This window comes from Onychostoma macrolepis, chromosome 02, assembly GCF_012432095.1.
Source record: "Onychostoma macrolepis isolate SWU-2019 chromosome 02, ASM1243209v1, whole genome shotgun sequence".
NCBI lineage: Eukaryota > Metazoa > Chordata > Actinopteri > Cypriniformes > Cyprinidae > Onychostoma > Onychostoma macrolepis.
The window spans coordinates 30,926,809-30,943,913 of NC_081156.1; the positions used below are offsets into that span (position 1 = coordinate 30,926,809).

Genomic DNA, 17,105 nt, shown 5'->3' on the forward strand with positions numbered 1-17,105 from the left:
ATATTTTTACAGCTTTTTTTCTGTATTTTTGATCAAATAATTGCAGCCTTGATGAGCAAAAGAGACATCTTTAAAACAACACAAACCAACAAATAATTTAATCATGGATGTTGGCAAACATTTCTACACTGGCACTAAGAAGTGAGAACTTCAACTCCAGAATAAGGAAAACAAATATTACTGAGTGGACCTTAAATTCATTCAAAACTCTTCTGAACTTTTACCTTTCTGAAGTATACTGAAATTGAATTGAGTTTATATAATGATGCATTGAAAGCTTTCATTAATAACAGAGGTCCAGATTGACTGTTCTATGTAACACACACACACACATTACTCTAGACAAACACACATCAGTGCATCGCTCATGACAGTGCTGTTTACAATTACATGTCAATCGAAGGTTTTCAGCATAATTGTGTAAAATTAACATGAAACAGATCTAGGATCAGTCTGGTTTCTTCAGCATATGATGAATAATAATAAAGTAGGACTGAGGATCACAATTCCAGACCGCAAGAATGAAACACGACTGTCCCAAAGGAAACTAGAATAGAGAACTAGAAATACTTTCGAATTATATCTACAATTCTGTGTTAAACTCTTTTGGCATTAAAGAGACCATCAGAAAAAAATATAAAACTCAGCTCAACTCTTATATTTCAAAATCTATTTCTTATTAAAAGTATTTTAAAAATGACAACTGCAACTGTTCCCCTTTAACTCAAACATTTTTGTGATTGTTAAAAAAAAAAAAAAAAAAACCCTGTTATTCGGCAATGCTGGCGTTTCATTAATATCCCATTTTCTTTATTAGGTTTATTTTGGTTGTATGTATTTGTTGTATGCCTATGGAAAATTCCCTGTTCTTCTTATTTTTGTCAAGCTTGTTTCCCTTGTACAGCTCATTCTCAAATAAAGCTGTAGGTTGCACTACATTAGTTAATGTGTTAAAAATGGCCTGTTGAAGTGTTGGAAATATTCACTGATTTATATCTTCAATCAGCAGCAGCAACAGAGCAATGAGTTATTTGTTGCCAAGAACACATTTGAACTCAATAAATAAGAGATACAAAGAATACCAGTGTGTTTGCATTCAGTCGAAAACAGCTGATCAATCACAGGATGATGTTAATTTCTCCATTGATTTAATTAGGAAGTTGAAAAGTTGCAATGACCTAATAGCATTCAATATATATAGTATTTGAATCCATTTAAGCCATTTATCATCTAGATCCACTCACATAATGACATGACTTTCCCAGGCTGTTCGGCAGTCGAGAGCGCATGCTAAATTTACCACCGGCTGACTCTTAAGAAACTAATGCTAAACTCTGCTGTGATGTTGCAAATTGGAATGTAATGTTGCCATAGTAACACGTTCACTTCTTTTTCAGGTACATGTGAAACTAGCCAACGTGACTATAAACAACTTGCACTGACTTGTTCTAAAAGAAAGATTGTTTTAAAAATAGTCCCGCTCTGGCTGCACACTTAAGAAAGAAAGGCAGTGAAACATTAAAGACGGTTAAGTTTACTTAAATTGGTGCTAATACACATCAGACATGTTAGCTTGGTTTCAAAACCTAGCGAGTTATCTATGTTTTAGTCACATTTAAAGGGATGGTTCACCCAAAACTGAATATTCTGTCACTTACTCACACTCCACTTATTCCAAACCTGCATGAGTTTCTTTCTTCTGTTCAACACAAAAGAAGATATTTTGAAGAATGTCGTTAACCAAACAGCTGCTGGTAGCCATTGACTTCCATAGTAGCAAAAAACACTATGGATGTCGATAGGGAACGGAAAGAGTTTGATTATCCACATTTTTCAAAATGTCTTCTTTTCTGTTCAACAGAAGGTTTGGAACAACATGAGGGTGAGTAAATTATGACAGAATTTTAATTTTTTTTTTGGTGAACTATCTCTTTAAGGCAACACCGCATGTGTCCTTCACAGGTTTTATTTCAGTTAGGATGATGTCAAGTATGTAAGTAGAGTTAAGGTTAGTAGACGGCAGACAGTGAGGCAACTTACTAGGGTTTGAAATATAGCTACTGTGTGAATTCAAAGGCAGTGTTGTCGTGAAACATCAAAAGTTAAGATTTAATCTGACTGAAAACACAGCAAAGAGATGCTAGGATTTCCCCCTTGGGGAAAGTATTCTATGCTAGGCATTAGCGACTATACATTTAATAACTCGAAGAAGACGGTTTGGATCGCTGAACAATCCAGACTAAAGTTAAAGGGGTGGTTGACCGGTTTTTTTATTTTTATTTCTTTTAACTAGGTTTGATTGTGTTTACATGTGTTAATGGTTTTTTTTGTTTTGTTTTTTTTTAAACGCATAATTTTTCACATAATTTACCTGTATTCCACACCGCTCTGTCCCTTCTCTGATAAATGCGCTGATCATTTCCTGCTTTTATGAAGCCCCTCCCTCAGAAATACACGATGGGCTCCAATTGGTTAGCTGGTCCAGTGTGATGTGATTGGCTAAACCGCCTCTAGTGCACGTCTAAACGTCCCGCCCCTCACCTCAGAATGTGCGCCGGTTGTGTTGTAAACAATGGAATCGTCTATATTGTTTATCAGTTTGAGCCCGATTAAGATGCAGAGGATATTAGTGAAGAAGATCGTGCAGAACCTGTGCAAGCACGGCTATTATAGGTAGGCCTACGTTTTTTGTTTGTTGTTGTCTCATACTTTTAGATACGCTGTTGTTTGTAAATGCTAACGTTACTATGTTAGCTTTTAATATACTGTTTTATTCTGATTAAAGCTTTAATACAGTACGGCAACCACACACGCGTCCATGTATAACGCTTCTCAGAGCTATGTGAAAATAAGTATATAATTGGTTCGCAGAGCTGAGCTGATGATCTGAATGAGAGAGAGAGATGCAGAGCAGAGCGTGTGCAGAGCAGGGAGACGCGAGCAACAGTATTAAGAACCGCTGCTTTAGAACATTGATTTTGAAACTTGTGAATCCATTAGAATCGTTAGAAGACAGAATCGTGATTCATATATGAATAGATTTTTACGTGCACCCCAAGTTTTCTCTTCCTCTTCTCTAAAGCAGCGCAACATGGCCTCACCCCCTTTGCTGCATGCTCCCGGGGGCGGGGTTTATCTGGGTTTGTGACGTCACGAACCCGGCAAGTAACTCGTTGTAGTCCCAACGAGCCATTTTTGTAGGCATTAAACTGCCATAATTTTAAAAGACAATATCTCCATTTGCATTGAACTTTCAGCTTCGTAACTTTTCAGATATTGTTTATGCTCAAACAGAAGCATTACACACTAACTAACGTTAAAAAAGTGAAAATCGCAATCAACCACCCCTTTAAATTTACATCAACTGTGGACTCCTTCGAACATTTTCTGTACCTTTTTAGATTCTTGCATCCATTTAAGCCTCAGACTCTGATTGGTCAGTGGTCACACTGCCGTTCTGCTCTCCCACAACCGATTGGTCCTGGGTATTTGTAACTCCGCCCACAGTAAATGTTGGCCCGTCTACCTCCCTGACAGATTCTGAATCAGTGGACTTCTCTGTTTGCTCAGTCAGATTAGGCCCCTCCCATTTCTCTTCATCAAGCCGACTGGAAATCGACCAATAGAGATGAGCGTCCAAACGGGCGGCAGCCAATGCCAGCTCTCTCGCAGAACAGGAGGGCGTGTCCACCTTTAAAAGATCATAAACAACAAGCATTTATCTTATTCCTCATTCTGTGAATGAAAGCTAAAACACATAAATCCTGCTCAATTTGATTGCATCTGTCTGTTTACATACATTTAACTATTTTGTACATTTACACACGCATATATTTTAAAAATAAATAACATTTCAAAATATAAATATTAATTTAAAAAGTAAAAAAAACTAATCAAATATTTTGAAATATAAATATTGACTAATTATCACAATATTATTTATTTTTAAAATGTACATAAAAATATCTATATATAAATATTAATAAAAATACATACAACAACAGTATTTCTTTAAATAAATTAAAATGCTTATTAATTAAATAAAATTAAATATTATCTAAAAATATTTTATAAATATTAACTAATGATCACAGTATTATTTATTTACTTATTTATTCATTCATTCGTTCATTCATTCATTTAAATGGTTTATACAAAAATACTCTTTGGACAAAGGATAGTAAGTTAGAATGTGAATGCATAAGTAGTTTGATTTCTTCTGGTGATTGATGTGCATTTATGACTCATCCAAAACTACAGCAACACCTATTGCAGAATTTTTGATTGGTTACGCACATAAAACCCCATAGGTAAGGAGAGAAATCTCTGATTTTGCTATAATAACGTGCTGGTCAGCCTTGCACAGACAGATGATTATTACAGAGATTCTGAAGCTAATATGGTGATATCAACATATATTAGTTAACTGAAAATCTTGTAAGGGATTTAGGGGAAAACTATTTGAAAGATGATGCAAACTGCAAAATGAAACCCAGATATGGTGATACAGCTACTTACCAAACAACTAAATGTTTAGCATTATTAAAAGGTTTCATAGCCATAGATTTTTGGTTCCCCAAAGAACATTTCAATGAATAGTTCTTAAAACAACAGTTTTTTTTAGCTCAGAACCTTTTCCATTATAAAGAACCTTTTGTGGAACGTAAAAGTTCCGTGGACTTCATGGAGCCATATAGGATACCAATAAAGAACTTTATTTTCAAAGTTTAAACAAAAATATTTGACCGCAGAACCTCAAATTGTGCAATTAGAAATACCTATTGTACACCACATACCTCAAACGTGAGGTGAAAAGCCCCATAATCCACGTCAAAGAAACCCTCGGCCATCAACATCATGGGACTGAACCTGTGACCCCACAACAGCTCTTCAGCCAAGTACGAGCTCCGTGCCTGACAGGTCATTCCTGTCGATCAGAATATATCCATCGATTACTAAACACAAGTCGATACAACACATTTCGCATGATAAACCTGAGTATTAGTTAGTGTATGTACCTGTAGCTTCTACCATCCCCTCCAAGATGACCACAATCTCAAAGTCCTCTTTCTCCAGCTGAGATTGTGACATGTCCCAGAACGGAGAGCGGACATCGATCTCGTGAGAGATCACCAACGGAGACACCAGGAAGAGACGATCGTCCCCCGTCTCGAAACCCACACTGATATCCGTCTGATCCAGTGGAATAAACTCACCTAAAGTGAAAGACAACAAAACAAATAGATCTGATGGAATGTTCACACCATGTCTTTGTATGATATAACCAGCAGGTGGCGCCACTTCATCACTGACTAGTTGTATATGAGGGTGCTGGTGTTGCAGATGAGTCTGTGAGGCTGGTGAACGCTGTCTTACCCTCCTGTGTCTGTTTGGATTTGATAAGTTTGGCTCTCATGTTGGCGCCCACAATGTGGGAGGATCTCAAGTCCCCGACGCGAAACATCAAACACAGCTTGTCATCCCGCAATGAGATGACAGCATTACGAGAGAACACCAATGTCTCGGCACGCTTATTCGGCTGGGAGATCTTCACAAACATGCAACCAACCTAGTGAGAGAAGGAGAGAAAGAAACTAGGTGATTTTTACTTTTTCCGAGTGCTGCTCAGAGGTATTGTTTACACACTATAAAAAAAAAAATTCAGATAAAACAAAGATTATTGGAGGTTCTTCTATGGCATCGTGAAGCACCTTTATTTTTAAGAGTATCTGTGAAATTTCCAAGCAATTTCTGAGAGAAAATTGTTTCTGCACTTTTTTCAGTATATTTATTCATACTTCAAATGAGCGGTTTTTAATTTAATATTAGTTTGGTTGTATTAACATGCTCTTGTCATTTTTATTAGTTCAAAATGCAATGATGTCATTGAAAAAATATGAGCGCTTCAAGTCAAAACGCGGCGCGGATGTCTTTATGCGAATGTATCTGAAGGTAACCGACTGTCCTCAGAAACGTGTCGTTGGCATTTTAATTTCATTTTACCTATAATTCCTGATAAAGCAGCGTTTCTGAGCGCGGAGCTGCTTTGTGTACAGCGTTTCCGGGGAAACCGCAATATTTCCGCGCTCCTAAAGCGCCACCTCGTGGCAGAGAGTGAATCTGCATTTCCAATAAGCCTTTCTTACTGTTTATGGTTAGATCAATGCAAATATCAACTCATGTTTTTACGCAGCAAACACAGAGTTGTAAATGAGAAAGAAGTTGATGTGCCTTCTAAAAATCTAAACAATTAAGACAGTAATATTTATACGTTTTAAATTAACATAATAATTGATATGCTTGATTGATCCCTTTTCATAAAAACGGTCTATAGCCTGAAACGCTGTTGTATAAGATTTTTTTTTTTTTTGTGAAAACCTGTATCTGAACTGTAAATCATGTAATTTTATGGCTCAAAACTGTGTTACCATAGACATTGTCCAAAGCCGCTAATTCTGTGCTCATTTTACTTGTGCAGCTCTTAAAATGGGTCATAAATTGCCTTAAATATATTTTTAAAAATTCTGCAGATACCCTGTAAATAGTGAAATAAAATTCCTTCCTTCATATTTGTTGATATTTGTGTATTGAAAATATTTTTGATTGACATTTAAACTCCTATCTGATTTTCTATATTAAAAAAAAAAGAATAATAATAAAATAAAATAGTAATTTTTTAATTTGGGCTAGTTAAATTAATTTTCGGGCTACCAAAATCTGAAGAGTACCTGCCCGAAGGGCTACCAGGGATTTTGAAATTTTGCGAGCCCTGATATATATATATATACACACACACATACATACAGGTGCTGGTCATATAATTAGAATATCATCAAAAAGTTGATTTATTTCACTAATTCCATTCAAAAAGTGAAACTTGTATATTATATTCATTCATTACACACAGACTGATATATTTCAAATGTTTATTTCTTTTAATTTTGATGATTAGAGCTTATAGCTCATGAAAGTCAAAAATCAGTATCTCAAAATATTAGAATATTTACATTTGAGTTTGAATAAATGACCATCCCTACAGTATAAATTCTGGGTATCTCTTGTTCTTTGAAACCACAATAATGGGGAAGACTGCTGACTTGGCAATGATCCAGAAGACGAACATTGACACCCTCCACAAAGAGGGTAAGTCACAGAAGGTCATTACTGAAAGGTGTGGCTGTTTACAGAGTGCTGTATCAAAGCATATTAAATGCAAAGTTGACTGGAAGGAAGAATTTGGGTAGGAAAAGGTGCACAAGCAACAGGGATGACCGCAAGCTTGAGAATACAGTCAAGTAAAGTTGATTCAAACACTTGTGAGAGCTTCACAAGGAGAGAACTGAAGCTGGAGTCAGTGCATCAAGAGTCACCACGCTCAGACGTCTTCAGGAAAAGGGCTACCAAGCCACTTCTGAACCAGAGACATCGTCAGAAGCATCTTACCTGGGCTGTGGAGAAAAAGAACTGGACTGTTGCTCAGTGGTCCAAAGTCCTCTTTTCAGATGAAAGTAAATTTTACATTTCATTTGGAAATTAAGGTCCCGGAGTCTGAAGGAAGAGTGGAGAGGCACAGAATCCATGTTGCTTGAAGTCCAGTGTGAAGTTTCCACAGTCAGTGATGATTTGGGCTGCCATGTCATCTGCTGGTGTTGGTCCACTGTGTTTTCTGAGGTCCACAGTCAACGCAGCCATCTACCAGGAAATTTTAGAGCACTTCATGCTTCCTTCTGTTGACAAGCTTTATGGAGATGCTGATTTCATTTTCCAGCAGGACTTGGCACCTGCCCACACTGCCAAAGGTACCAAAAGCTGGTTCAATGACCATAGTGTTACTGTGCTTGATTGGCCAGCAAACTCGCCTGACCTGAACCCCATATAGAATCTATGGGGTATTGTCAAGAGGAAGATGAGAGACACCAGACCCAACAATGCAGATGAGCTGAAGGCCACTATCAGAGCAACCTCATAACAGCTGAGCAGTGCCACAGACTGATCGACTCCATGCCACGCCGCATTGCTGCAGTAATTCAGGCAAAAGGAGCCCCAACTAAGTATTGAGTGCTGTACATGCTCATACTTTTCATTTTCATACTTTTCAGTTGGCCAAGATTTCTAAAAATTCCTTTCTTTGTATTGGTCTTAAGTAATATTCTAATATTTTGAGATACTGATTTTTGACTTTCATGAGCTGTAAGCTCTAATCATCAAAATTAAAAGAAATAAACATTTGAAATATATCAGTCTGTGTGTAATGAATGAATACAATATACAAGTTTCACTTTTTGATGATATTCTAATTATATGACCAGCACCTGTATGTATGTGTATGTATATATATATATATATATATGAAGTTTATCTTGAAACTGTTTTAAATTGCTAGTAAATAAAAAAAATTATAACAAAGTAAATTATTACAAAGAAACATTCAATTTAAAAATACAGTAAGGAAACAGTAACACATTTAAGAAAGACTGAAATAGTATTTTCAAGTAAAACATACTCCTGTAGCCTTTGTTTTATTTAGAACTCATTTAACAGTGTTTTTAACAATGTTTATATCAGTTTTATTTATTTCAATTAACAATTTTTTATAGTATTGATTATAGTTGTAAAAGCCATAAGTTATTTGTTACTTTACATAGATGTGGATTTATTGATTGTGTGGATTATGCAATTGTTAAATAATTGTAATAATTTAATTTGTTTCTTATAATACTGTAAAATTATGTTTGCAAGTCAAAAGTTTTTTTTGTTGTTGTTGTTTTTTTAAATCATCTGGCAGGTGAAAATTTGGTGACTTAGAAAAAAAAAAACAGCACAACAAACCACATGATTTGAGGACAATTAGGAATGATATGTAAAAGTTTAACACATAATACATTCAAATCTCTAACCCCAAATATGAGCAATAGTAGTAGTGATGTTTGCCTTCACAAACCGCACTAATTTAAAAGAAAGTGAGACAGGAAACAGGTTTAATCTGGGTTTAGAAAAGATACTAGAGGACGTGGCATTTAGAAAGAGTGTGTTGTGTTCAAGTGTGTGTGTGTGTGAGGGAGAGTGAAACGCAGCCCCTGGGGGCAACATTTAAACCAGGACGTAGAGATATAAATGAACTCATCATAACCACAAAAATACATCAAAATAGGCCAGAAAAGAGATTGCAAAGGGGGATGAATTTGGCAAAAGCGACAGAATTAGAAAAGGAAAGGAAAGACAGACACAGAAACAGAGGGAGAGGGTACACACATCTGTGCACCAAATGCATGACTCATTTGCTCTTGGTTATGGATGATATAACTCAGTAGAGCACAGATCAACAAACCAAAGCCACGTGCAATGAAAAAAAGCACTGCTTTTCCAGACCACATCATACATGGCAATCATGTGGCACTTTCTACAAAAAGAGTGCAAATAGTACTTCAAATGTACCTCAAAACAATTGTTTGATTTTTCAACAAATGGGCAGTGAAAAGAGGTGCTTAACCTTCACAACATCATCAATCTCAGGAGGTTAAATAAATATTATATGTGCTTCTATTTTCTATTTATTTCATAACCCAAATCTGAGACATGCACTCATCTGTGTGATTTTGTTATTTTCTAAAATAATACAGATTAAATTAAGTAATAAAAAATAAAAAAATAAAAATAACAGTGTGGCAAAATTAAGATTAAAAAATTACATAATTATGTATATACAGTGCGCACATATAGAGACTAGAAGGTTTTACCATTATATATATATATATATATATATATATATATACACACACATATATATACACACATATATATATACACACACACTAATGGCATAAAAATAATATTATAACATTAATAATATTTAAAAATAATATTGTTGATAAAGAATGTCAAAATAATACAGTTGCAAAATTAAGATAAAATTACAGGATGTATTTGTCATTTTATAAATTATTTTATATTTTATATATATATATATATATATATATATATATATATATATATACACACACACACTTTCTACAAAAGGTAATAATATTAAATAATACTAATATTAATAATATAAAGGTAAGATAATATTAATTAATATTTGTATAAAAATTTGAATTTGTATTTTAAAAAAAAAACATCATTCTTAGATTGCACAGCAAAAAACACAAGATTTATGACTCTAAAAAGTAATTGGATGCCAATGTGTGCCATATTTTTGTGCAAAGTGGCCTGTGTTTGATCTTACCATGAATGCATTGACCATAGATCCCAGTATGGCCTGTAGCAGGAGTAACATGGTGCCCACTGGACACTGGTCAGTGATGACACGGTGACCGTAGCCAATGGTCGTCTCCGTTTCAATGGAGAAAAGAAACGCAGAGATAAATCCATTAACATTATTCACACATGGAGTCCACGCCTCATCCTCCAAATGATCCAGATCACCCCTGCCATAAGAAAGAGGAAGGGAGAGAGATCATCCAACAGCTATAGAGATGTTTTGTTTGTGAAAACATGTCCTTGTCTTTTTTTAAATCACAAAGTCTCCTTTAGTAAATTGGCTCTTGCATCTTACAGCGCAAAGAGGAGCGCTTGTTCTCAAGTGTCCACCCACACAGATTATTTGTGTTCATATCTAGCATGGACAAAAATTACAGTGTGGACGACGAGCAGAAAACTTGATTGAGAAGTGTTCCTCAGAGAAGAAGTGATTTTTTTGCCAATATCAAAAACCATTATATTTTTTTCTTTGATACCTGTTATTTAAGTATTATTTTTATGAAAAAAATTACTTTAAAACAAAATTTTACTCAGAACTTCCTAGTGAATTAAAAAAAATAATAAATACAAAGAAACAGCAAGTAACACATTTAATTAAACATGAAATTTTGAAGTAGAAAGACTGAAATTTTATAATTTTATGTGCATTTGTCATACACATATGCGTGCATGCGTCCGTGCGTGCGACCCTGGACCACAAAACCAGTCATAAGGGTAAATTTTTTTAAATTGAGATTTATACATCAACTGAAAGCTGAATAAATAAGCTTTTCATTGATGTATGTTTTGTTAGGATAGGACAATATTTTGCTGAGATACAATCTGAGGGTGCAAAAAATCAGTTCTTCTCCCCGAGTTACCGTCTTCCGCCATTATGAAGAGTACCCCAGAACCTAATCAATGTTGTTTACGTTCAGTAGAAAGCACGCAAATGCTGAACGTAAACAACGCTGATTACGTTGATTACATTCTGGGGTACTCTCCAAAATGGCGGAAGACGGTAACTCGGGGAGAAGAATTGTTGAATAAATTACTTATTATTGTTTTCTTTGCGTACAAGAAGTATTCTAGTAGCTTCGTAAAATTATGGTTGAACCCCTGATGTCACATGGACTATTTTACCGATGTCCTTACTTCGTTTCTGAGCCTTGATTGTGATAATATCCTTGCTGTCTATGGAGGATCAGAGAGCTCTCAGTTTTCATCAAAAATATCTTAATTTGTGTTCCGAAGATGAACGAAGGTCTTACGGATTTGGAACAACATGAGGTTACGGGTTAGCAACACATATTACTACTCAAAAATTAAGTTTTGATATATTTATGTTAGGAAATTTACAAAATATCTTCATAGAACATACTTAATATCCTAATGATTTTTGGCATAAAAGAAAAAATCTATAATTTTGACCCATACAATGTATTGTTGGCTATTGCTACAAATACACCCGCGCTACTTATGACTGGTTTTGTGTTCCAGGGTCACACACACACACACACACACACACACACACACACACACACACACACACACACATACATACAGACAATTACCTACAATTTTACATGCCTTAAACATTCTTGTAAAATAATGTATACAAGTTTTATACATACAAATATTATTATATTATAATTATTATTATATTATATTGTTACCAACTGTCACAAATACATTATGCATTCTTTATTTACTGGTAAAAAAAATCTGATTTTGCATCCAAAAATGTAGTCTTATGACTTAAGAGATTAAAAGACATAAAACTGTGTGTTTGTGTGTGTTCTTCATACCTGCAGTATGCAATGAGGTACCATATTGCTCCAAAGAAGAGCCAGGTGACTGCATACGCCATGACAAAGACCAGCAGAGAGCATCGCCAGTTCAGATCCACCAGAGTGGTAAAGATATCTGTCAGGTAGCGGTACGTCTTGCGCATGTTACCGTGCTGCACATTGCAGCGGCCGTTCTTCTCCACATAGCGCTGCCTCTTACGCTTGTTGCGCCCTGGAGAGAAAGACAGAAAAATTAGAGCGAGTAAAAAAGGACACAAAAAGTAGGCAAACACCGTCACTGAGAAGCTTACCACAATCCATATTTAAAAAACGGATAAGAAGTAAAACTGTGTGAGACACATCCAAAAACTAAGAAACGGCTAAATTGACAAGCAGAAGAACAGTGACATTGTGTTCCTGTAGAGGTGTTAGAGTAGGTCAGTCTGTTTCATTACAGGTAAGCAGAGCAAAATCTTTGACAGCCACCGACTCCTACATCATCTAAAGTGATTGAGTCTTACCCCATCCGAACCTGCCCCTCTCTTGCCCCGCCCCTTGAAGTTTCTTCCTGGGCTGATTGGCTTGCGCCTCCCTCGCAGCCATCTTGGCCTGGAAGGACATGTTGTTATTGGTCTGTGGCTGTGTGGGCGGAGCCATCTCCGTTGTTACGACATGCCCCAGCTCCTCAGATGTGTTCTGTACATCAGTGGGAGGAGCATCCTTTGGGGCCTCCTCCACAGGCTCCTCCCCTTTCTCTGGAACTGGGAGGGACAGGGATTCGGGGCACGAGGAGAAGCTGGTGTTGTCCAGGGCCATTGTGTGTGTGTGTGTGTGTTAAGTAATTATTAAATATGTGTGTGGTAACAATGTTTTTCAGTGCCTTATTCTCAGTCGCAGAGTTTCATTTGTGCCTTTATTTGATTTCTGCAAAAAGAATGACAATTAACAAGTTTTACCAATGGGCTGAAAGTTTTATAACATTCTCTGATGACATTCTCAGAATATCAAAGTAATTTGCAACCATCAAAAATGGAAACGGCTTTATTTCACTGCTGATTATTGCTTAGAGTTCATTTAAACATTTCCTTTCATTCTCTGCCCCCGTTATGCATTAAGCATCCAATTAACCGCCTGAAATTAACTTAAGTAGATTACATTGATGACTTCGTGCAATTCAACCTTTAAAAAAGACATTTTCCATATCAAACACGCAGCTGATGAAGGTCGTTTCAATACACAGTCAAACATCCATTCTGTTATCAGAAGGGCTCTTAGAGAAACACATAAAACCCAAAGAGGAGACTGATATATGGATGTCTAACTTGACTTGAATTAACCTCTGGGTTCAACAGCTAAACATATTTTCAGAAGAAAGTGAAAAGGCAGCTAAAGGATTTAGGCTCACTTTAATCCACAGCTCTGATGCCCACACACATACAAATGTACCCAGAAACGGGCAACCATCCATGTGATACTAAACACAGGTCTGAGTTTCCCAAAAGCATATCATAAGTCTAAGCAGATCGTAGAACCATTGCCACCAGCTGTCTCTACAATATACTTAGGCTTACGATGCTTTTGAGAATGCAGATGAGTACAATTAAAGGACTGTTTGCGGTTCAAAACGAGTGAAGATTCAAGCCATAAAATGTGTGCTATATGAATGTGTTTTCATAAAAATGTGTGCTATATGAGCTATAAAGCTGTCTAAATCATGCTGTGGGATTACTTATCAAGGCTGATTCTGGTAGGTGTATTTTTTTTTCTATGTAAACAGTCTATCTCTGCTATATTTTCAATGCAGAATTCACTGCCTTGAAAAGTCATGACAGGAGAAAAGTAGATGTAATGTTGAAAACAATGGTAGTAAGGGATCATGGTCTAATCTCATGTTAACAAGCGTTATATAGTAAATTTATGGGGCCACGCTTTCAAAACAGCATTTTGACATTTTTCCTGGTGCAAAATTCCATAGATTTCCATTGTAACTTACCAAAAACCAAAAAAAAACTACTATGTACTAAGATCTTCTACGATAACTAAAACTGAAATAAAAATTCATAAAAGCTTTAAAAAAAATTTTTTTTTAAAAAGCAGCAGCTTACTGTCGGGATCCAGTGTAGACAGCATTATTAGTGATTATAATGAGTTCTATAGTATTTTGTGGCGTCCGGTGTAGACACGGTGTTACGATAAGGCAAGAAGTAGGACCCGTGTAAATATCGGATCAGCTTTCCAGCGCTGGAGAGAACTCAAGGAGCGGGAAGGCCTGCGATCGGACGCCGAGGTTGCTTTGTTTCTTCTTGATCGGTGAGTAACATTGGTTTTGCTTTGTTTCACAGAACTAATCGTTGCCTGGGATGCGTAATGCGTATGTGTGTGTGGGGCGGAGCTATCAAAATAGGGGCGAGACCCTTTTGGGGTAGGGGCGTGTTTGTTTTGGTGATTTCAAATATCAACATTGGCTACCAGAAATCACTTACCCCACCTTTAACTAAAATTGAATTAATAAACAGACAATTTTGAGATAAAAACAATTCAAACTAATAATAAAACCATAATAGTATCTCAGGAATACTAAAAAAAAAAAAAATGCCCATAGAGTTGTAAGTATGTAGAGTTGTAAACTGGGTTATTATAGTTAACTAAACTACAACCATAAAAACAAACATTATTACTTGAAATAAAATAAACATTAACAAAAATAATATACAAAAATCAATGAATAAATAAACAAACAAAAACTTTTTATTCCAAGTCAACATTTCTAAATTTCATAATTTAACTTGATGTAATAAAATAACTAAATCTGAAATAATTAAATTATTAATTTAAAAAATATATTTTGAATTTTAAAAAAACTATATACAGACATGTTTTTTTGTTTGTTTGTTTTTTTAGAAACCATGCAAATGACAAAAATACACCATACACAAAATACTAAAACTTTAACTACAATAAAAATGAAAACAGAAAATATAAAAATAAAAACAAAGCATAACTTGGTGAGTTTAAGCATCCTGACCATTGTAACTGTCTCAAACAAGGTCATCAGTGCCTGTTCGTGTTCGGGAAACCTGTCTGAAAACAGTTATTTTCACAATGCCTCATACTGCCCCAGAAATCACACAATTAGCTTTAACTTACAAACCTAAACGTTCCATAAACACCACAATATGCACAACACAAAAACCTCTATCCTTTTAGAAAGATAAACAAAGCCAGTCACAGTTCCACCGGGTCATCATAGGAGGAAAACAGTGACGTGACCTGTGCTTAAAGCTGCTTTCTTGCTTTCATTACACATATGTCCAGTATCCTGCATAGAATTTACATTTCATCTATAATGGCATATTTCACTGCTGCATCATCTCTACAGTAACGGTAACATCTGTCTGAGTCTGATCTGTCTGTTTGCAGTGTTTACACAGGGTGCTAGGGTGCGAAGTCCAGCGAGACGCTATATTTAGCTCTGATAGTCTGGCAGTAGTAATCACGCCCACTCAAAGACTGATCATGATCTGCCTTCTTGGTCTGGGCCACATTTAGACTCGTGAATCTTTCATGGATTGAGTGGATCTGTGTGAAGACGTGCTCATGTGTTCAACACAAAATACTGGAGTAACGTTACAGAGGCGGAATAGAGGATTGTCAAAAGAGACTGGATATCTCGGACTGCCATATTTCAGGATTTGCAGGGCTAAGCTAGAGCACATACACACAGAAAGTAATCAATCCTACTTGAATTAGACTGAATGGAGCAGGTAGCACAGATGAAAAATGACCTGCATTGTGGACAAACCTGCTGGGTGTGTGTATATAACACACAATAAACAGTAAAATAGTGCCCTACTGTTAGATATACAATTCTAGGCCTACATAATTAATACTGCAAAGTAAAATGTGAAAGTAAAATGGAGAAAAAGTGTGCGCATATCAATGTATTTGTGTTTGTCTCTGTTTTTCGGTCTGTTTGTGTGGGTGGTTTGTTCACAGTCCTGATGGAAAGTGGGATTGTCATGTTTTCTAATTTTGGTCTTTTGGGAGAAAGAGTGTCAGATGTGACAAAAAGCTGCAATTACACACATACATGCTCACACACACACACACACACACACACACACAACCAGTAACCTATGTTTGTGAGGATCACTGCCTGCTGTTTACATGAATATTTCAACCTTACTGGAAAATAAACTAGTACAAAAACATAAGGCTTTTTCAAACTGAATATTTTTAAAGACCATCAGACAACTCTACTTGTATATAATTAGTCTACTGCATATTAAAGTTGTTTTTTTTACTTTTTATGTTTAAATGTTAAAAATATATACACCATGAAAACACTGCTTCGGGTCATTATTATTATTACTGAAGATATTTTTGTGTAATTAAATAATTTTCAATACTAATAAATGTAGTATATATATATATATATATATATATATATATATATATATATATATATATATATATATATATATATATATATATATATATATATACACAGCCAGCCACCAAATACTTTTAACATGTTTTTAAAAAAAATTCTTTTTATAACAATTTTCTGCAAATAATTATTAAAGAGTTTTCTATTTATTATTGTTGTTGTTCTCCTTTTTGTTAGCATACGTTTAATTTTTCAGTTCCAATCAGTATTTAAAATACTTGGAAGCAATCATGAAATCACGTAAAGCAAGAAACCGAAAGGGGAAATAACCATATAACGCAACGCATGCACATTTACTGATGTTTAACTAATAACATGTCTTGGTCAGCAAATAAACATCAACCAGTGTATGTAGCGAACTAAGCCTACCTGCCACCGAGGCGTTCTCCAGCACGTTAACTTCAGCGTTTTAAACACTTGAGATCTTTAACAGCCACTGCGGGTTTGTTAGTCCAAATCTCTCATGTTGGGCTCTTCGATCAGACTCATAACGGCGATGATGATGATGATGATGATGGTCTACAGCGGGTGGGAACAGCGACGCAGCATCACTTCAGCATCATTTCACCTCCAGGAAACAAAAGAGAGCCAGCCAATCCACTCAGAGCGAGAAGGAACTTGTGAAA

At 35.7% G+C, this 17,105-nt stretch overlaps 1 protein-coding gene across 2 annotated transcripts; it reads right to left on the reverse strand.

Annotated features, from left to right (window-relative positions):
- Nucleotides 1–3,401: 3,401 nt before the first annotated feature.
- kcnj9 (potassium inwardly rectifying channel subfamily J member 9) lies at nucleotides 3,402–16,985 on the reverse strand. 2 transcript variants are annotated; one of them, XM_058751069.1, is made up of 8 exons: nucleotides 16,849–16,985; nucleotides 12,551–12,953; nucleotides 12,048–12,261; nucleotides 10,226–10,427; nucleotides 5,377–5,569; nucleotides 5,019–5,216; nucleotides 4,797–4,927; nucleotides 3,402–3,691 (listed from the first exon to the last, which is right to left on the reverse strand). In XM_058751069.1, the coding sequence occupies exons 2-8, from the start codon at nucleotides 12,843–12,845 to the stop codon at nucleotides 3,416–3,418; spliced, it is 1,509 nt and encodes a 502-aa protein (XP_058607052.1). In that variant the 5' UTR covers nucleotides 12,846–12,953; nucleotides 16,849–16,985; the 3' UTR covers nucleotides 3,402–3,415. The 2 variants fall into 2 exon arrangements, with proteins under 2 accessions (XP_058607052.1, XP_058607060.1); XM_058751077.1 differs by lacking the exon at nucleotides 16,849–16,985 and having other exon boundaries at nucleotides 12,341–12,591.
- Between the last annotated feature and the right edge of the window lie 120 nt (nucleotides 16,986–17,105).

Bases quoted from the DNA above. Each gene is read 5' to 3' on its own strand.
- kcnj9 (XM_058751069.1), bottom strand. From the start codon at position 12,845: ATGGCCCTGGACAACACCAGCTTCTCCTCGTGCCCCGAATCCCTGTCC. The intron at 12,262-12,550 runs GTAAGACTCAAT...CTTTCTCTCCAG, and splicing joins GAGGGGCAGGTTCGGATGGG to GGCGCAACAAGCGTAAGAGG. The intron at 5,217-5,376 runs GTAAGACAGCGT...CTTTCACTTTAG, and splicing joins ATCCAAACAGACACAGGAGG to GTGAGTTTATTCCACTGGAT.